Consider the following 22,756-nt stretch of genomic DNA (forward strand, 5'->3'; position numbering starts at 1 on the left):
TTTATTAGTTTTATCTAAAAAATATGTTAAATTCAATAAAAGCTAATAATTGCATTTAACGACATCACATTTATTGATTAGTCATAATAATAGTTTGTAAATAAAAATAAAAACAACATATATATGCGATAGTTTAGATTTATATAATTTACGAAGCTAAACATAATAATTAAACAATAAATTGAATAACAATACATTTTTATTATAAACTATATATTTATATATATGAATACTGATTCGATTGAAATATATTTTTTCACAACATTTACATACATATCGTGTATACTGTATATATAATATATAATTTATTTATATAGAATACTTTTCCCCTTACATTTCTTAACCATTTATATAAATAACTATTATACAATGATACATAATATTTATATAATCAATACAGTTTAACTGCAAATAAAAAAATTACGCGCTCTCTATTTTTTAAATATTCTATAAAGATATAACAACAAGTATTGGTTTTATTTAATTTCAAGTAACCTGAAAAATAATTACACGAGCTTCTCTATTGTTACTGTATTGTAGTTGCATTTGAATATACAGATTTTTTCTTTATATACACAATACGCAGAAAGGTAAAACTTGATTGCAAAAAATAAAACATTTATTTCATTTAATATAAGCGTATAAAAATATTGTCATTAAAAATATAATATAAATATTTGAATGCAAAAAAAGTACTAGCGGTTATGTATATACGTACAAATAAATTTTGGTATCATCGTTAAACTAAAAAAATAATAATTTAAATACAGTTTAGATTCATAGGAGTATGTGTAGTAATGGTGGTACTTTGGACATGTATGAAGTACTATATTGTTTGTAGTTCCTGTGTTTTATACTCTAACCTTAATAAATGTGAAAAGTCTCGTTCGTCCTTTACAGGGCGGTCCGTTCGTTGGCGAGATAGTCGGCTACCTTCTTGTCCTCGGCTTTCTGGTGTTCTGAGTTGTAATAGTTCGACAATGACCTGTCCGACGAGATGGAATCGCGCTTGCCTACGTTCTTCAAGAATTCTCTGTTTCTCTCGGCGTTGTCCCTCATCTTCTTGCGAGCGATCTCCAGGAGTAACCTCTGCCTCAGCACGTCCATTGGGTTCACGATGGATAGAGAAGGATTCTTACGCTTAGACCTCAAGGGGTCGTCTGATTCTTGCTAGAAACGAAAAGAACATATCTTTAGCCCCAGAAATTGTATATTCGTAATTGAAAATTATTTATTTATTTATTTTAAGACATGTGCAGAGCATAACACTTACACATAAAAACAATTATATTTAATTATATACAATAGACCACGATGCGTACAACAACTGCAAGTACCTACAGACACATCAGATAGATGTGCTTATTATGGAGTTGTTTAATATTTCTGTTCAAACTATAAGAGGTCTACCCAGCTGCGCAGTTAACGCTGAAGTCATTCTAACGACAATTTTAAAACAATAAGAGAATAGTCAATATCAATCGCTCGTTAAACACTAAAAACAACCATTTTGTGCATAAAGATTGCAATAGACAATGCGTCTTACAGAGTAAAAACCGCTATTTTAATCTACCCTTTGCATTAACGATTTGTAATTTTACTTATTCAAGGTGTAAACATATTTAGTTGGTTAATTATAATAATTGGCAATCAACATCAGCATATGTGATTTGGCAGAGACGTCTCGAATCAAAAGTGGACACTTAATCACATCGACAGACAATCAAGCGATCCGAGACGATACACAACCAGACCAAGACCGAGAACAAAAACAGCAACCAACGCGAGAGTCATTCACTTCACTTTTCACGTCTACAAAATATTTACAATTCAACACTATTTCACTGTTGTAAATTACACAACTTGCGACATATTTTAAGAAAACATATTTTATGCTAAATATTTTAATTAGGCATTAAAAATTATTAAAAGTATCTACTTATAATATTTACTTGATAATTAGTCGTGTTTTTTTTGCTGCTCAGTGTTGCCATATAGTGATTTTTCAGTCCAGGGCAAAAGCAATAAAATCGTGCCATGGCAATGAAAACGCTTGATTAACAAGCGTTTATATTAAGACTTTTTATCATAATATAACGAGTGAGAGAGCGCAAAAAACAATTATCCACAAGGCAATAAAATTGCCATCGCGATTTTATTGCTTTCGACGTGAATTTTTGCCTTCTGAGAAGTGATTATTTGAGGTCGATTTTTACTTTTTTTATAAATACGTTTTTGCCAAGATTTTTTCCAGAGTTGGGCCCCGGTAATTTGTCTTCTCTCTCGACAGGCCTGGATGTACATTTATAGCAATTTAGGGAATAAGTGCGAAATACAGATAAAACCTTTATGAACGATAGGTAAGCAATATTTAATTAGTCTTTTGATATTTAAGTAAAACTGTTTCGCTTATTTATAATATATATTTTTAAAGAATATTAAAATATTGTTTGTTATATTAAAAATACAGTAGTTAATTTTTAATTAATTCATAATTAATTTACTTACTAATAAGTTTTGTTATAAAAAATGCGAAAACATAATATTGTTGTTTTTAGGTACATAAAAATATTTTCTTTAGAAAATGTATGTCTTTTTCTGATGTAAATCAAAATGTATTGTTCTTATATATTTGACAAGAATAAAAGCGAAAGCTCGTTTAACGATTTTTTTCAAACGCGCGCGTCACATCAAAGCCTAAACGAGGCTAATATTGCAATTTTCAACAGAATCGAAAGGATAACAGGATGTCACATTAAAGCGTCGTTTATAAATGTATATAAGAGTTGAGAGCACAAAAAAATCGCGTTTGAAATATCATTCCCATTTATTTGCCCTGAAAATCCTCGAAAGCTATCGTCTTGCTGCTGAAACGACCGTCGTAAAAAAGCTTTCAGTTGTTCTAAGGCGATAGTAAATTTTCTAAATATAGACCGGGAGAATATAGCATAGAAATGTACAAACAAACGTTTGCATGCAAATTTTAAACAAATAAATTCACATGAAAACGAGAATTTAATTAACAGTATTTCGAGTCGGTTTGTTTTGACAGCGAGACGCGTTTGACGGATTAACTCATTGCGGATTAACTTAACCGTCTCATCGATGAAATAACATTTAATAAATTGTTAGGTTTATACGTTTTAATCATTACGATAATTCTGTCTAATTTAACAAACTTTTAATTGAAACATACGGCGAGAAACGTGTACGTTTTGTTACATCATTTTATGCCTAGCGTTTAATTTGTTACAGGGTTACAAATAATCCCTATTGTTTCTCAAACTAAGGTTCACGATCTTCTTCAAATTTTAAATAATATATTAAAAATATAAATATTTAATATAATATATACCTAGAATAATGTAAAACGCTTTTTGATATTTGACACGTTAAAAACGATTAGACATTTTTTTCGCTATGTTATTTTTATAAATGTATAAAATATTTTTTTTTATGAGTAATAAATATATTAAACTTTTGGTTAATTCATACAATTAATTACGGAAACTACTTCCACATTAACCTATTAATATAATATTAGCAAAAACATTTATGTGATATGACGCAATTCTTCTATATTTATCTGTACTCAAGAATGTCACGTTGGCTCAATCCAATGGCTCGTTTTTTTTTTAGAGTAGTTCTCCTGAAATGTTATTGATCACTGGAGCTTATCTAATCGTTAAATTCCATTTGTATTAAGCTTTACGCTCATTGGTAAATGGATCTTCCTCTTCTATGTTTGAGGTATTGCCAACGCTTATTGTTTCGTTAAAATTCTGCAACCATATATTTAAGATTAGAGGCTTATTAAAGAAAAATGATTTATTTTCACTTTTACGTATAAAATATTTTATAGGTATTAGAATTCTGTATCCAGAGTACATACTAAATACTTTGTTGTTATTTGTATTAGGTCTGTCGTGAAAAAGATTACAATAAAAATCGATTAGCATTTAGAAAAAGTTTTGTATTGTATGTGCTGTTCGTAATTTAATTAAAATATTCAATTATTGCTGCGAATACGGTCAAAATAAATCATTATGTCCAACCCTAGGGTCCTCGACCCTCGCACACAAGAGAAACCTTACAAAAAACGATTGTTGTGGATTCTGCGTAATAATTTTATATCATACAAAAAGTTTGATATTGTCCTGACACTTTATTCAATCGCACAAAAAATATCCTCTGCCGTTAATCGTTTAGATAAAAAGTTAATAAATACTGTTTAAAATTAACTAATTTATTATTACATTTATGTTTAAACAACGTAACCTTACGTTAAACACAATTATCTTAATATTAAAATAATTTTATGTCTAATAAAATATTTATTTATTTTAATTAAATTAACTATGATGACTGTTAATATAAGTTAAAATATAGGTTACTGTAATAATAATAAATTGATAATTAGTCGGCCTAGGCAAGAGAACACAACTTTTTTCGCCAAATTAGTTTTATTTCTTAGCATGTTTTTTAGCTCTATACAATCTACAATTTATCGATGCCATCCAAATAATACGAGTTCTGGAAGACCTTAAAAGGCTTCTGTTTCAGCAATGAATTTCTCATTCGACCCAAATCTCTTACCACCGAGCCATTTCTTAAAGTTCGAGTTCAAGTTGATGACAAAATATTATTAGTGCTTACATTTTAGCAATTACATTATCTCAGCAGAAAACTATCTAGGATATGCTACGTTAAGCACTCAAGTAAAGCACCTCGTATAAAACCAAAAGAGCAGATTTTACAGCAACGCAATTGTTCACTTGTTCCTAGTCCATATATTATTCAATAAATCGAAATTTATAATTTTTTAAATGATCATTCAAAATCATTTCTATCGCTTTCGTGTTCCTCATCATTGCAATATAATCGTACTAAGAGTTTCCTAGCGCTTAATAAGTGTATTGATAGTTCTAGAAAAAGAATTGCAGCCATTTGCGAAACGTTTACTGCATTGCTAATTTTAATTGGTCATACCCCTTTACATTTTTATACTTTGTATAAAATAAAGTATCACAATTATTATATATATATATATATATATATATATATATATATATATATATATATATATATATATATATATATATATATATATATATATATATATATATATATATATATATTATTTAATTTTCTTTTAAATATATAGAATTAATATTATATATTAAATTTCATCGAAGATCTGCATTATCCTAAGCTTCAGAATTAAGTTGATTATCTAATGAATACCTTTGTGTCTAATATCTTTTGAACTTAAAGCTATTAAGAGTAATGAAAATTTACCTGTACATCGTCCAATTCGGTGAGAACATAAAGTCTAGGATCAGCCACTCCTGCCCACGCGAGCGACGGTCGATATTTAGCAGCGAGCCGAGGCAACAAATATCCATATGTTTCCTGTAATTAGAAATGAAATATAACGTATCACTAATGTACTAGATGTGTAAATAACATACAAATTTGTGGCTGTGTTTTCACTTTTAAAACGATATACATATATCAGAAAACGCCTCTCTGAATATCGCGCTTGGAAAATTCCTACACATTAAGGTATCAATTATTCGGAAGTACTAACTATCTATTCAAAAATTTACATATATCCTCACGATGGTTGATTTTATTTTTATATGATGGTTGATGTTATTGTTTTAAGTATTATAATAGTGAATAGTGTTTAAACCAAATAATCCATTTTTGATTAAATTTTAACGCATCGTTTCAAGTAGTAGAAAAACCTAATAGATGTAAATTTACATTTTAAATCAATTGGTATTTTTAGAAGAAATTTTAAACATAATTAGTAAATTATAAAGAGGAACCAGTACTGAATACTTGCTTTGGAAGGTAACAAAGAGAATAAAATATTCTGAAAAATGATCGTTCTCAATATAATAGAGACACAGTGGAAAAACTGAAGCTTTTCGTGGTCACTTACTTAAGTGTAATGCATTTAAATTATATCTCAAGAGAGATTCTGTGACAATAAACAGATTTTTCCAATGCACTTCTTCAGATGAAAAATAAATTTGAAAATTCTCAATAAAAATTAAAATACATAATAGAAAAGTATATAAGTGCCAATAACTTTTCAATCCAATGGAAGGTTGCTCAAATTATATTTTTTTTGAAACCAGAAAAAAAAACAAACTATATTGACTCATACAGATTGATTGATAAGTATCTTACCAGATATGTCAATAATATTAAAAAAATAATTAAACCGGTAATAGAGGAACTTAATCTCTTATCAAATTAACAGTTTGACTTTAGAAATAAACACTCTAAAATAGAGCTCGTGCATAGACTGGCAAAATATATCAATAAAAAAATTATTAATTAAAAGTATATAAATAAAAAGTGTGAATCTGATTCTACCTGAAGGATAGACACTTCCTAATTAAGATTGGACTGGGGTCTGCGAATGACAAATATTTGTTTACATTTTGTAACCCACTTTATTTTTGCGTAATTATTAAAATAAGACACTCAGATATAAAACCTTTCCAAAGGTGTTGATTTTTTTGCGATTTTCTATTACTCTAACCGGCCGGCGGCTTTATCTTTGCTTTGGTGATTTAAGAACCCGCTCCGATAAGAATAAATTACACATTGGAATGCAATTCTGAGCTAAGCTTAAAATTTCAATGGACAATTAATGAGATATTATATAATCAAAGAAACCAGAGATTAATGCCATTAATTAAATATTTGAAAAATCCAGAATCTTTCACCAGTCAAAAAAGACTGACTTTTTAGTCATTTTTTAAAAGCAGAAATATGTAGAATGTGGAAAGAAATTATTTGCAGATTATTTAACGGTTCGTCAAATTCTAAGGACCCTCGCGATCTTTAGAATCCACTGAAGAAATTGAAAATTTATCATCGGCTCAATAATTATAGAAATTTTCAGCCTTAGTAGTGTATCACACACATTTTTTCATTCATCAAAATTTCTCGAGAATTCTCGAGAAATTTAAGAAGTGAAGTTGAGAATTCTCATTTCTTGAGAATAAAAATCATCAAGAAATCAGAATGCCTACTTAACGTAGACTTAAGCGTATACATATGTTAAGCTAACGAACAGATTTAATAACTATAAGCAGTGGCGTAGCTAGGGTATGTGCCACCCAGGGCGATCCTTAAAATTGCCGCCCCCCTCCATACATTTTTTGTAGGGTCATAAAATCAGCATTTCTTAAAATAATAAATTGGGTATTATTAAGCTCTTGTTATTCATGGATTTATTTATGTTTTAGTGTATTCAGGGTTAATAACCACACTAGACGATCCCAAACGAGAATATGCCGCCCCCAAGCAAGTGCCGCCCGGGGCGGCCCGCCCCCTCCACCCCCCCCCCATAGCTACACCACTGACTATAAGCATTATCATAAAAATACAAGCTAACTTCCAATAAGATTGGGATAAAATTATTTTTTAACTCAAGTAAATCTCCGATAAGAGACTTCCTACGTGATATTTTTCGTTTGCTTTTTTAATGGAAAAAATATATTTTATAAATATTGTTTATTGTCTAAATTAACACATTGTATTTTATTTAAAAAAATATATATTAGACTAATACATAGTAAGTTAAAAGTATCACACATATCTGCGTGTGGTGAGATACTTTTCCTCTCGATCGCTCGCGTGTAAAGTGACGAGAGTGAGTGAGAGATAAGAGCATGTGGTCAGTATGCCCTTATCTCTCATTCACTCAATCTATCGAGAAGGAAAGTATCACACAACCCGCCCCTGGTATGTATATCTTGGTGCAAAGGTAAAGATCAAAGGGTGGTGGCAAAATTAGAGGCAATTTATTTTTTAACAATTGTTAAAAAAACTTTACCATAAGGAATGTTCCGTGTTTTTAAAAGTAAATATACTTTCTCAAGTAATTTTCTATAAAAGTTTTTTTTTGTTATATCGTGTTATATTTAATTCAACAAAAACTTTTAGCCCACCATATACGTACATGTTGAAAATCTTATTATATGAAATAAATTATAAAATAGTAATAAAAACCGTAATGAATTAATAACAAGAGAGTTTTGAGGTATACAATTTCCAATTACTGTAGATTGTAATAATTATACTGTTATAACTATTTTCGTAATAATTAATTATTAATGAGCAAAAAATGGTTGCGAATTTTAAGGTATATACTTATAAATTCCAAACCTTACTCTATACTAAAAAAAAACTTTAATATCCTTTGAGAATACGATCTATACATTAGTGTAATATATTAATGTGACGTTCGGGGAAGGTACAAAAAAATCAAATACAAGGTATAGTATTGGGTATTGCATGAATGAAGCACTGTCATAAATTGATATGCCTGAATGTGTTATTCAATAATGATTCGATACAATACAAAGCACATTTATAAACTACAATCATCTTCGTTGAAAAATTCACGAAGAGTATAAAAACATCTTGTAGATATATATATATATATTAACTTAAGATTTTCTATATTTATTTAATATAAAAAATAATTGATACATATTGATTATAGTAATCGAATTAATAAGAGAATTTAAGTTACTTGCGAGTAAAATAATACATATTTTATTAATAGTTTTTTAGTTCAGAAACAATAAGGATTAAACTAATAATGTTAGAGAGAATCCACAGTAGGAATAATTGAAATTCATATACCTCAAAACTTACAGTTTTTATTATTTGTCGAGTAAGCTTAATAGATTTGAAGCGTGAATATAATAATTAAAAATCTAAATAAATAGCATAGTATCCGTGGAAGAATCAATAAATATTTTTTAATAAATTAGCATACTGAAGAAAATATTTGGAATATATGTATATGTTTTAAAGTAATATTAAAAATATTCTATTCTTGTCAAGATATTTATAACGTGTTTAATATTTATATGTTGTTATTAAATTATTAATATTGTACTAATTTAAATAATGGCATTTACCTGATCCGGTGGAGGAGCGTCTATGGCTTGTAGGGCAAGTGGAGAGTCGAGATCTATGGGGGCCCTTGGGAACCCCAGTACTCCGCAAGCCAACAGAAGTGCACATCCGACTAGATAGCGACCGCAGAACATTTTCACAAGCTGCAAAGAGTTAAAAAAAAAATAAAACAGTTTATTCTCTTTCTGAATGAACGTGAGTCTCAATAGAGCTTTACCTGTGTCGAACGCACATGGTACCACTTCGACTAACACGGTTAATCAATTAGACGTCTTATAATATTGCTATCCACAAACGAGCGTTCAAAGTTATCAACTTGTATACACTGTAACACATATATACATATTTTACTAATAAAATATGTTTTTAATTTCTGCAAGACCAATGTCCAATTCTCGTACCAGTCGAATTTATAAAAAAATAATTTATTTAGTTTCTAAGTTATATCTATTGAAAGCTATATCTCTACATGTATATACAATTGAATTAATGCTAATTTATAACTAAAAGTATTTTATTTATAATTGCAATTTTTAATGCACAGGGTTTTTGGTTTGATATTTAATTAGAAGATCGTATGATTATATAATATAATGAATATACGTCAAACTTTTTTTTTGAGATATTTAATATTGTTCACGGACACTTTAAATTTTATATTTTCTTGAAAAATTAGTTCTATCCCCAATGCCTAGGAAATATGATATTTATTGCGGTGTGCTATTGTTGTTGAGTGCTTTTCAAACCATTTATTTACGGAGCTTTTATATATTTTTAGGCGTATATAAATATAGCTAATGACAAAAAAAACAGTTATGCTGTTGATATATTATGCCAAACCACCAACGAAACTATATTGGATAATGAATCAATTAATAATAGTATATAATCTTAATACATAAATTAAAAAAAAATGATGAATATGCTCGTATGCATCACTGACTGAAAAATGATAAAAAAAATCGAGATAACGACTTTTGTATAATAATTCAATAAATTCATAATTTCTTCAGAGCAGTACGAAAATAGAAAATAAAAGGAAATTTCCAGTCACAATGATGTAGTCTGAGTATATAAACAATTAATCACAATCCTTAGTAATTGACACAATAGTAAAAATGAAACGAATTATTTAAACCAAGGCTTGTTTCAAAACTTGCTTAAAAGTGACAGGCAGATTTTTTTACTCCATTCATCAGACATAGACAAACTTTTGTACATTTAAAAAAACACTTTATTGCTTTTTTAACGTAAAAAAATTTTAGACATGAGAAGAAATATTCAAGGAATGAAAAATTAAAAGCAGTAAATTAAGGTATTTGATCTGAATTATATAAATTTAATGTTTTTATAAATTGTATTATCAGTAATTTGACATACATTCAGTTTCATATAGTTATTCCTAAAATAAATTGTTGAAAAAATAGTATCGAATCTATCCTAAAAATATTTTTTTAAATATGTCATTTCAGTGAAATCATAACGGTATACATTTTCACCAGTGAATATATAAATTATCTGGCATGTGCTAGTACAATTATATGATTTCAACTTTTCTATGTGTAGTAATATATATGGATGTATAAATATTACAGTGAATGTGTATTTTTTTGGTAAAGTAATAATTCCACTAGTAATATCCAAATATATTTTCATCAGTAGAAATATATTTTTACTAGAGAAAATTTAATGTAACTGATATGCTGCTCTAAAATATCTGTGAAGCCCAATTTGACAGTTGCGAAACGTCCAAATGCTGTTCAAACCCAAACCTAATCTAATGAAAGTTCTAAAACTAATTAGAATTCTAGAATTTTTATTAAGTCAAGTCCAAAATACAAACTAAATTCATCTCTTAGAGGATAAACGGAAGAATAAGTATAGACAGACATCGCATCTCATATACTGGTCCATAGTTTGTCTGCATTTCTATATTACACTATGTTTTAAAAATATAATAGCTATCATTACCGATTTTACTATGGACATATAATATAAGAGGCTGCTCAAAGTATATTCAAACCGAATTTTGGTTAATAGGAGAGCGCCAAAACAATTATCACTTCTCAGAAGGAAAAAATTCCCGTCAAAAGCAATAAAATTGTTTCAGCGCCGTCGCAACGGGAACGCACAGTAACGAGTTTTATTAAATATGAAACACTAGTTAAAAATAATAGCAATAATAATTTTGACAGTAGTATTTAAAAAAATGCAATGTACTTATACTATATTTGCGTTAACACAGTCAGTTTGAGAGCTATCCATTTCATCATTATTCATAATTAAAAAAGAGATGGCAAGTTTGGGTTTACACCCCTAATATTAGCTCCAAAGCATACGATACGGATATACGTTCGACATACTTATCAATACTCCGATTGATTGATAAATATTTATAAAAAATATAGTAATGATTTTAATTTCTATAAATTTGTTCTATGTTGTGATATGTATATCGAACGTATATCTGTATCGTGTAATTTAGAGAAAATAGTCGGGGCGTATCTATTTCTCAATTATGAATAATGATGAAATGGATAGCTCTCGAACTGATTGTGTTAATGCAAATAGAGTATATTAAAATATAAATGTAAAATATTTTTTATTTAATTAAATATTAACAATTATACATCGGTTTTAATTTTTTATTCATACGTTTTTTTATTATTCTGAAAATCAAATATTTTAATTTATAAAATACATTTATTATAAACAACTACATATAGTATTAACAAATAAAAAAATCGTTAAATTATTTTACTTTATTTAGCTCAATTTTACTATTATATATTCATTATTTGTGATTCAGAATATATAGGAAAATCTAATATGTAATAATTAATCGGAAATAAAGGTATTTATAGTGTTCGCTATTATGGATTAGCTTACAAATATTCGCTATTCTAATTTATATTTATAGCTAGTTGTTGACACTTATACGGTAGTAGTTAGTCTTCGTTTGTTATTAAACGACATTCTGATTTTAAAAAAGCGATTCAAGATTGATATATTTGATATAGAAATACTAATTTCTGTCTAAAATTACTTTGCAATTCTCTTTACAAACCTACATCCTCATACCGATCTAAATAAAATTATGCATAGTTACACTAAAATCGTGCCTAAAATATATTCATACTCCCACCTCCTCTTAGACACCACACTCTCATTCTCGATATAAGTGTACATATATTAAAAACAATCCTTTCTCGTTTCAGCTCAGTTACACTCTAGGGCTATTACAAAATAAAGTTTCCCATCACTCTCCTCTTTCTATCTGAACCTACTTTACATATATCGTTCATATTTTTGCCAAACCATATCACTACCTATAATAAAAAAACGCAATTTAAAAGTGTTTTTTATTTGCATAAAAATACTTGTGTTTCATTTAGTGAAGTTAAATTTGGGTACCCTACATAAAGAACCACTGTATATAATAAAATGTTAAATTTTAATCCTATTTGTAATTTAGTAAAAGTTTAATTCAATTTAAATGTCATACATCATGTTTATTTAAACTTATTAAAATATAAATTCTGCAGAAACTCTATAACAATATAGGGCTTACATTAACACACTAGATTACTCTCAATAAGTTTTCAAAGCTATACAAATATATTCTGAGATGAGCGTATTAGAGTTGTTACTACCATGTGTTGCCAATATGTTCTATAAGTATAACATAAAACAGCAATAAATATAATTTCAACTATAGTTAAATATATTATGATTATAACTGTAGTTAGATGAATTGAAGTGTATTAGTAAGATTAATAATAGTTATTAAAATTATTAGTAATAATTGTAATCGAGTGTACTATGGATTAAATTTATTATTTAAATTTTAAGCTTTGTATAATACTATCTAAAGTATGATGTTACTTTATTTCTAATAAAAATATTATTTGTATAAAATATATATTTAGGGAATTTTAAAACAGATTATGTAAATTTTTAGGTCGCAATCTGTTTCACAAAAATATATGTAACATTACAGTATTTGCATAATCACTGATAATAAAAATCTTTCGTTAATTTAACAACCGCACGGGATAGGTGTCGTTTTAACGTTATTGCCGAGAGATTGGGACAAATTTACGATTCTGCAAATGTGCCATTTAGAACAGTTCTCAATTCGTATTGTGTGTGTATTATGAGATATAAGTCGTGATCACTTTTAAAGCGAGAGATTTTGCTACGTGTCGGGAAAGCAAATACAAATCTGCTAACTTTTCGAAAAAGGGGCGACGAAGGATTAGAGGTTAATTAAAATGATTTTCAAAACGTCAAAATTCTGATTCCATTTAGCGACGAATGCTTAAGGGATTCGCGTCGTTGATTAATGGAATCGGGCACGTATTTCAGAATTTTGCGATGTTTCATCTCGAAAAATATTCTATATAGTTGCCTCGAGACTTATTGAACTTTTCATCTGAATAAATAAAAAATCTAGAACGTTATCAAAGTTTTACCGATTAAAAATCTCGGAAATGTTTTGTATACAACTCGCTTTCGATTGATATTAAAACTTCGAACGCGATGCAATTTAAAATACGAAGAAACCGCAGAAGTGTTGTATTGTTCCTGAATTGCATTCTTGAGAAAAAATTGTTTAAGCATACATACGTATATTTAAAATCATTGGAAATGATTTTAAATACATTTAAACTTCTCAATAATATTTAAAAGGCTACAGTCATGTTTTTTTTATAAAGATACGTTATGAATGGTTATGTTGTCAAAATAAAATCAAACAAAAATCATTAATATATTGGCCACAGTATTAAAAATAATATTAAATTCATTGACCAACAAAAGTTGGTATGATGGCGCATGTTTGTCACACCAGCAAGTGTACAAGTGGACTAGAAAGTTCAGAAACTGCGAGAAAATGTCAAGCACATTGAGTCCGTATCAGCGTGAAGGAAAATCACTGAGTAACGATAAATTAAGTATCTTTATTTATCAATGTAAAACAAATAATTGCAAACTATGTTCACGATGTTTCAACTAAAACATGAAAATAAACCATATTTTTATTTAAAATATACTTGTAGCAAATTTGTGATTTTTGACAAAATTCATGCTTATCTACGATTTACTTATCTTTAAATTAAATGTTTTGCTTATTGTTTGTCCTCTGATCTAAATTATTAATTGATTCTATATCTGTCAATGATCAAATATACGATCAAAAGTTGAACCACGTGTTTGTGTACAAGTAATTTGAATACATATGAGAAAAAGGATATAAAGGGGGTGGCATGGATTTGATTTTGCGGTCAAACGGGTCGCAAAGGCTTCGGCTTCAAATTTATTCCGGTATCGGTATCGGTATTGGCGATTTGGTATTAAATCCACGGTGGTAACCAATTTAACGTTAATTTGGCGTCGCGACGAGACTTGTCAGCGTCTACTCAATTACACGCCAACTTAGCTCAATCATGGTGCAATTTTTATTTTTAATCTACCCCTTGGGGCGGAATTTTAATTACTTTTTTCTCGTGACACTACAATAATAAATAAGGCAATTCTGACGAGCGTTTCTCATTTTGATTTTTGTTCGGAGAAATGTTTTTCAACACATGACTGACATAATTGTATTTTTGTTCAGATACGACTTTTATATGTTTACTTATTTCTCACTCTTATTATAAGGAAATGTGTTCACTTCTATTCTTACCTTTTGATGGATAGGGATACAATGAAGTAAATCACATTTTCTCATGTAAAATTGCACGCTGATTTCAGCCATTTGTTTTTCATAATGTTATTTTTTTATTTGACAAAATACTTAATCCATTTATTTTTATAATTTATTACAAAACAATATGATATGTATTGTGTGTCAGATATTTGATAAGTAAAGACTCGTCAGTGTTTTTTACTAAGTTAGTAACCCTGCTAATTCCGTCAAGGAATGTGTCACGACTGCAGGCGCGTACGGTGAGATACATTCCCTTTCGCTCGCTTGCGTACTAAGTGATGAGAATGAGTGAGAAATAAGGGCGTGCGATTCATGCGTTCCGCACGTCCACTTCTTCTCACTCACTCTCGTCACTTAGCACGCTAGCGAGCGAAAGATAATATATCTCACTGTACGCGCCTGATGATGAGGCGATACAAATTAAGCTTCAATCAGAATAACGTTGTTCTTTCAATATGTGCTAAAATTCAGTAATTTATTTCATCTCTACAAAATACTAAACTACCACTAAATTACATCGCCAAATAGTTTCTGTTTATGGTAAAAGTAAAAGGGAGTGACGTTCAGGATGAATTTAAAAATGGATGGCTACTAGAGACTTAAATATTAAAATATTTTAATACGAACTATATTTGCCCTTTCTATTAGTTATTCAAACATTTGTTAAATATTTTTTTTATATTTGTAGTATAATAGTTTTTTTTTTAAATATCAAAAACCAACAGCCATGGCCATAACAAAAAATATCTAACCAACAAAATAACAAGCAAATATTACATTTTAATTGCCGAAATTGCAGAAATTACTCATATTTCTAAGTAAATATTGTGCAGCTTTGGACTTATCTCTTTTAATTAATTCGTTAATTTGTATTTTAAAGTATTTTTCAAGTACTTTACTATACTATTTTTTTAACGTATCAGATTGTAGTGATTGAAAGTTTATAAAATCTAATTCTTTAATATTTTTAAAATAAAAATAAATGGTCTTGATACATTATAATGTATACGGAACGAGTATTTTGCAACTCGAATAGGAAGTAGTTTGATTGCTACTGATTTAAAAATAAATTAAACGTTTTAACTAATTTATAATGATAAGAATTGTTTAAAACAAACATTAACAAAACGGTATCTAAAATAATTTGAGTCGAAAAAATCGAAACCTGGTTGTTGTTAAGTAAATAAAGTTGTGTTCTAGATTTTAATAATATTTATTATATATAATTCAATCATAAAATATATTTTTGACAAATTACAAGCTGTTTGACCTAAAATTAAAATTATGAATTTAAAAAGTAAGAAAAGTATTTATTTTTTGTAAAATTGTTTTTTGTAAAATAAATATTTATAATCAAACTAATTTTTAATATAAATGTAGAAATATAAAGCAGTGCAGTATTTTAGATTTTATCAAGAAAAAAAATACGCTTAGAAACTGATTGAAACCCCTTGAGCGGTATCGCCGTACATGTACGGCGGTCAATCTTTTACTGTTTTGAGGCGCCCTATATAGTTCTATATTTTATATTTATATAACTAAATAAATATAAAATAAAAAACATTATATTTATACATTTAAAAAAATTTAATTTAATGTGAATGAATGTTTTTTATAGAAAATAATATCAATAAATTAAAGAGTACGTAAAAGAACATAAAAAAATATGTTATATTAATTTTATAAAAAATATAAAGAGCCTCTAAATTGATATAAAAAAATTCCACAAAAGTCGAAAAATATATAAAATATAATACATGTAAAATAAATGAACAATATTTAATATTGGAAAAGTGTTAAAATGAAATATTAAAACACACTAATACAAAAAATAGTGAAATAAATCAAATCAATTACACTTTTTTCTATAATTGACTATAAATGCAATGTAAATAATAATAAATAAATAATACGTAAAATTAACTCATTCACAGGTGTTTACTAATAAATGTGTTCCTTAATTTAACTCTAAATCGTATTATTGAACCCTTGTGGCAAAATAATGTATTAAATTCATAAATATAACGCAATACACAAAAATATGAACCATCGAACATTTTTTTTATAAATTTTAAGGTAACCTGAGAAAAAGTCTATTTTTATCTCGATTATCCATCTAGGTGCAGATTATCTGTGGTTAAATTTGTTAAAATTACTTTTGAGTGGGAAAACCTGTCTGTTCGGAACATCTGGTACTCATAAAATTAAACTTTTAGTGATTGGAAAAGCATAACAACCTAGTTCATTTAGGGGCTGAAATAAAAAAATTCTCTTGATTATTCAAAAAGGAGCATGAATGAATAGAGATATTCAAAGATTGGTTCAAAACAAAATGTAATCCTGAAGTGACAGATTGTTATAATGTAAAGGGTTGTCACATAAAGCAGTATTTTTATTAAATAATGCATTAAAATGAAAACACGACGGTCTTATCGTTGCAATTTTAATTTGACCCATATGTGTTATATCATCAATGAAACTTATATTATAAAAACATATTAGAATCTATCAAGTCCATTTATTTAAATTTTTTGTCTTTTTAAAAGTCTCGCGGAGAAAGATGATGGTTTAATCAATATTTGCGGACATTGGATAGCACGATCTTCGTAAAAAAAAGCCAGTAACACTTATTCGATCGCAAAGAAAGATTATTTTTAATGTGGAAATATGTAGATGTAATGGATTCTGAAGATACTAGGTAAATGATAGATTTGAAATATGGAGATTATGAAAAAATAAGAATGCTTTGAAAATTTCGAGCAGGAATAAATTGAGGACTGGTTTGAAGCGATTCAAATGATTCGAGTTTTCAATGCTTTAATGATATATTGCCACACAAACAAAAAAAGGCAATGATAGTGAGAGTATAAATGAAGAAAATATTAACAATTAAATAATCACTGACTTTTGTTGAAACGTAACTAGTTTACACCGACTAAAAGGGATTCGAATACAGTGAAATCTCAGTATAGCGAAGCTCACGGGACCGAATTTTTTTTCGTTATATTGAATGTGACGAAAATGCTATATTTTTATTTTATTTTTATTACAGTATCAAAATAACCTCTTACAAGATTGACAGATTTTTGGTCCATTTTTAAGGATACTGTAATAAACACAATAAAATTTGTTAAAAAATGTTTTATTAAAAAAGTTTGAGGGTCGGCGAAACACCGTGAATGTTGCTTGTGAACACATTCGGCACACATCAAGTCAAGGACGAACTGATTTTGGAGAAATATTGTGCAAGTTGTAACGTCATTCTTAAATTCGGAGCAAAATATTTCGTTATACTGAGATCAGTCTTCGTTACAATGAATGTTTTTCGGGGACAAATTGAGTTCGTTATACTGGTAAATTCGTTATTTCGGGATTCGTTACAAAGAAATTTCACTGTATAATGATATGTCTCTTAAAAAATTCGTACTGAACATTATTGAGAGTATCCCAAAAGAAAATTAGAATCACAGATTTTCTTAATACATACAATAATTGATAATATGTATTGTAGATATACTAAACATATTTTAAAATCAAGTAATAATTTATAGTTCAGATTATCTTTAGTATACTATATCAAGGTACTGTATATGAGTATTTTAATGTAATCCAGAAATAGATAATTTTAGATTAAATAAGTCTATACATATAAAAGACAATTAAAAAAAAAATAATAATTAACTTGAAAAATTATATAATAAACTCAAAGTTTTCCGATTTTTAAATATACTTAAAATAAAATGGACACTCTTTCGTTAAATATTTTTATACTTTGAATGGAGTCGCTGAACAAAGCATAAGCAGTTGATATCATTGTCTCGTCAAATCCTTACAAAATTAGCATATTTTTCACTGTCGGAAAGTACCTTTTATATTTAATTCGGGTATTTAAATCTAAATGTATCCATATACGACAAAGCTTGAATCTAGTGTGGATTTTGATATTAAATGTGTCTGAGAATGTTATTATAAGAAGGCAAAAATATAAACGTTTTCCACAATATTTAAATTACCTCCTTTTATTACTATTTAGAGATGGAATTTATCATAAAGAAATAATATATTTTCTGAGTATTATGTAATACGTTCAAGTGCTACACGTTAAACTTTAGATTAACGTCAAACGCGGAAAAATTCTTACGTCGACTTAATCCCTCGGAAAAGTACAATACAATCCGAAAAAGGTTAGCTTAAAGTAAGACTGCACTTTAAATATTTACTATTATTTTATGTTATATAGTACATTAATATCTTATATACACATGGAAACATACTTATTATCAGTAGAAGTAATTGGAAGTTTGTTAAGTGGAATTTTCCAACGTGGGCTGAGAATGCTATTGCTTTGGGCTATGATGAAGATGTGGTGAACGAGAAATTCCACTCGGGAAATTCAGATTTATTCAAAGACCGAAAAGCCAATTCGCGTGCACTTTCATTGTGTATTAAACCATAGTTTTGAAGTATTGTAGTTACCAACTAAAATGCCTAGATTGCATCTAATCTGATCCAGTTCATATTATATAATAATATCAGTTAAAATACTTTTAAAATTTTAAGGTTTATCCCATTTTATTTTTCGTTACGCAAATTTATTGTATAGTTTGGTTTGTATACAACGCGTTATTTTTATACACGTTTCTGTAGATATCTTGAAATGACGTGAGCAGATAAAGACAACATTTGTAAGGAACAGGACATGTCATCTTTGAAGCTCATGGTCGGTCATTTGCATTTTTTTCAACTTCGTATTCATGAGGCATGCATAGAAAATGTGCAAAACTTATATACTAAGCTTATATATTATGCATCTTATCTAGAAACGCATTTATATAAAACACCTACGCCAAATAAGGTAAAGGTGAGAACTTTTTATATTGCGAAAAAATATATATATATATATATATATATATTTGGTAACAATGTTTTATTTTTAGACACGAGAAAATCGTAATTTTTTCCACCTCATAAGAGCACTCGTAACTCGATTAACACTCAAATGACTATAGATTATATTCTACAATTTAATTTATATCATAATATAAAAAAATATGTATTACTTGAAATAATTATATATTAAAAAAATAAATCAATACGATTGACTATATTAAGTAAAACATTTTTTTTGCACATCACCCTGTGATTTATGATTGTTGGCAGATAAAACTTTCGAAAGATCAGTGCTCAATGATTGTAAATCTATTATTAAAAAAATACACATACAAATAGGTATAATACAATAGCAGCGTAATTTTGATTACGAAGCATTTGATAGTCATATTCAACCTTTTTTCCTTCAGAACAAATACAGATGGCATAATATAATGAACTCAAATAATTAATACTTTATTTTATCTTATTTTTATTTCACATACATATTGAATGTTTTTATACAGAGCCGGCTCTTGGATTTTTGCGCCAGTGTGCAAGGCAACTTTAGCGCCTAAAAAAATAACTAAGAAAAAGTGATAAAAAATACTGTAATAGACAATACAATACAAAAGAAATTACGAACCAATAAAAAATTATGAAAATTAAAATGTATTTAATTTTATATACTTTAATTTAGGTATACTTTTATTAACGTTATACACCTATTTTTATTTGTTTTGATATCAATATGCTTATAGTTTTTTATTTGCATAATTTTTTTTATTTTTTTTAGTATCTTTAAATTTTCATAGGTGCGATTTAATAGGGAATCGCTTTTAGAGATATAAGCATTTAAATAAATACTTTGTCCCATAAAACGAATTGTTTGTGCATAACAAAAATAAAACATGAGCATTAAATAAATATATCTATGTTCAATAAAAATAATAGTTCGAAAATACTATGTGCATTAAAATAAATAAGCTGTGTTGCTGTAGTCATAGATCGAAATTCAGCATTTTATTATGGAACACCATAGATTTTAATGTATTTATTAAGCTTTGTGTAAATTATGCAAGTCCTTTAAAAAAATGTATTTTTATTGGATTGATAATCCAAATATGTCTTTATCTAAAGCAAAATTCATATGACATTCAATTCAAAATCAATTACATCTCCACTACATTTTTGCTTGAAAATCGAGTATAAAATAATTTTAAATCGACCCTTAATGAAATTAACAACCAGTTATCCACTTATATTTTTGGCGAAGCTTAAATTAATTCGCAAAATTATTTTTGAATATTAATCAAAAGAGAATTCGATTTGTCTACTATTGATTAATCTGATTATATTAAGTTCGAATTTTATATTCGATTAAATATTACTATATTAGAATAAATCCCATGTAATGAAAAATATATTTGTATGTAACAGCTCTTTATAATCATATTTCGGAAAAGTGAGAATATAATAATATAATTATAAACAAATAAAATATGATATGATAGATTTTATAATACAAGAGAGTTTCTCATCTGATATGTTACATATTATTGAATTTAATGGATAAAATGTATTTTTTTAGGTTTGTTTTACATAGAAAAACTCATACTCATACTAGAACAATTCTAGGATTTAGCAAATACATAAATTGCTTTGTTTACGTCTTATTTATAGTAGAAATATCATAGTTGTTTACCTTATATTTAAATATAAAAATACACGGTACCTTTTGTGATAAAAAAAATACGACAAGGAAGGGTCAATCGAACGCCTGACATGCAAAAAATATACGTATGTATGTACAAAATACGAAGCTTTATAATGCCTTTTCCTTTCTCAAACATTTAACCTGAGTTCAGGTCACAAAGAAAAATATACATTGCCTTCGGCGGTCGGCATCAAACACGTCTTGTTGATATTCTTATAATATATAAAAACACACATACACATACAAGCAATTCTGAAAAAAAGTATTCAAAAAATATTTCATACTTAAAAGGATTGAGGATTTAATGCACAGATAAAACATATTTTATAATTAAAGTTTAAATAACAAAGTTCATAAAAAGTTTTTGTTAACTTTTTAAACATAAAAACACAGATTTAATGTTACATTGTCGTTAAGATTTTTTTTTATGTTAATATAGTTTTATAGGGGAAAGCTGTTTATATGTTATATTTCTTTAAAGATGACATTTGTAAATAATATAAATTTGTATTTTTTAAAAGTTTGCATTAATATATATGTACACACATATATTGCAGTTTTAGTAAAAGCTTTTTATAAACTAAAAGTGAGACAGGTTAGAAAAATATAATTTTAATAAATTAGTTTTAAATTAGAGTAATGTTTGAATGAATACATTATTTGCATACCTGATAATAAACAACTTTAAATTAAAGACTGTAGGCGAATTCTTTTACATAAATAACTACGATATTGTCTGAAGTTGTATTTAATTTAAAATGCCTGAACACTGACACTTTTCTTTTTAAAAAGCGAAAAATGTTGGAACTTATATAGCAAAAACTATTTAATTCATCACAATGAAATACATATAATAATAGAATTTAATTAATTTTCTAAGAAATAAAATACTTGTTATCTAGTGGAAAAATGTGATAGTAGTTTGGAAAAATGTCTAGAGAATATGATGGATAAGGCAATGCCTTTTATTATAGAGAATATTTTTTCGCATGAGATATTTTTAACTCATTTGATTAGATCATACGACTTTTTCAATTATCGTACTGAAGGCGAATTGTTTCATCATAATCGAATTGTTTTTGAAAAAGCACTGAATCATTTTACAATTTTTTAGTGGTTAAGGATCATATTGTTTTCAGTGTCAGTGTGTTTATATTATTTAATAAAAAAATATTTTTTCATAAAATTATTATTATTGTATAACAATTTGTTTAAGTCAACGCACAATTTTTATATGTAATTATCGTATATAATGATTTTTCTGTAGCTTTATCTACGTCCAGAATCATTAGGAATCCAGTCGTTTCCGAAAACCAAATTGAACTCTGGATTTCCGCACTCGTGAAGAGGGAAGCAGCTGCTTTCTCTGTCGATGGTTGGCGTAGCTCCATTTGGTAAGAGTTCAGATAAAATGCTGACGAAAGCAAGTTCTGAATAGAAGTAGCAGTACAGGCGCATAATTTCTTGCTACTTAGAACTTTACCAATTAAGAAAATTCGAGTGTT

At 27.6% G+C, this 22,756-nt stretch overlaps 1 protein-coding gene across 3 annotated transcripts in view; it reads right to left on the bottom strand.

The window, feature by feature from the left end:
- Window positions 1–516: 516 nt before the first annotated feature.
- Window positions 517–22,756, bottom strand: part of LOC148239303 (4'-phosphopantetheine phosphatase-like) — a 105,197-nt gene continuing 82,957 nt past the window's right edge. For 2 of the 3 annotated variants that reach the window (XM_088182721.1, XM_088182798.1), the window contains exons 7-9: window positions 8,958–9,098; window positions 5,299–5,412; window positions 517–1,170 (exon numbers count right to left, since the gene is read on the bottom strand). In XM_088182721.1, the coding sequence (XP_088038847.1) occupies window positions 895–1,170; window positions 5,299–5,412; window positions 8,958–9,098 (531 nt within the window). In that variant the 3' untranslated portion in view covers window positions 517–894. Of the gene's footprint in view, window positions 1,171–5,298; window positions 5,413–8,957; window positions 9,099–22,756 lie in introns of those variants that run through there. The other variant, XM_088183020.1, reaches the window with a different exon arrangement.

Source organism: Plectrocnemia conspersa, unplaced genomic scaffold (assembly GCF_051122295.1).
Source record: "Plectrocnemia conspersa isolate PC_06_02 unplaced genomic scaffold, ASM5112229v1 ptg000001l, whole genome shotgun sequence".
NCBI lineage: Eukaryota > Metazoa > Arthropoda > Insecta > Trichoptera > Polycentropodidae > Plectrocnemia > Plectrocnemia conspersa.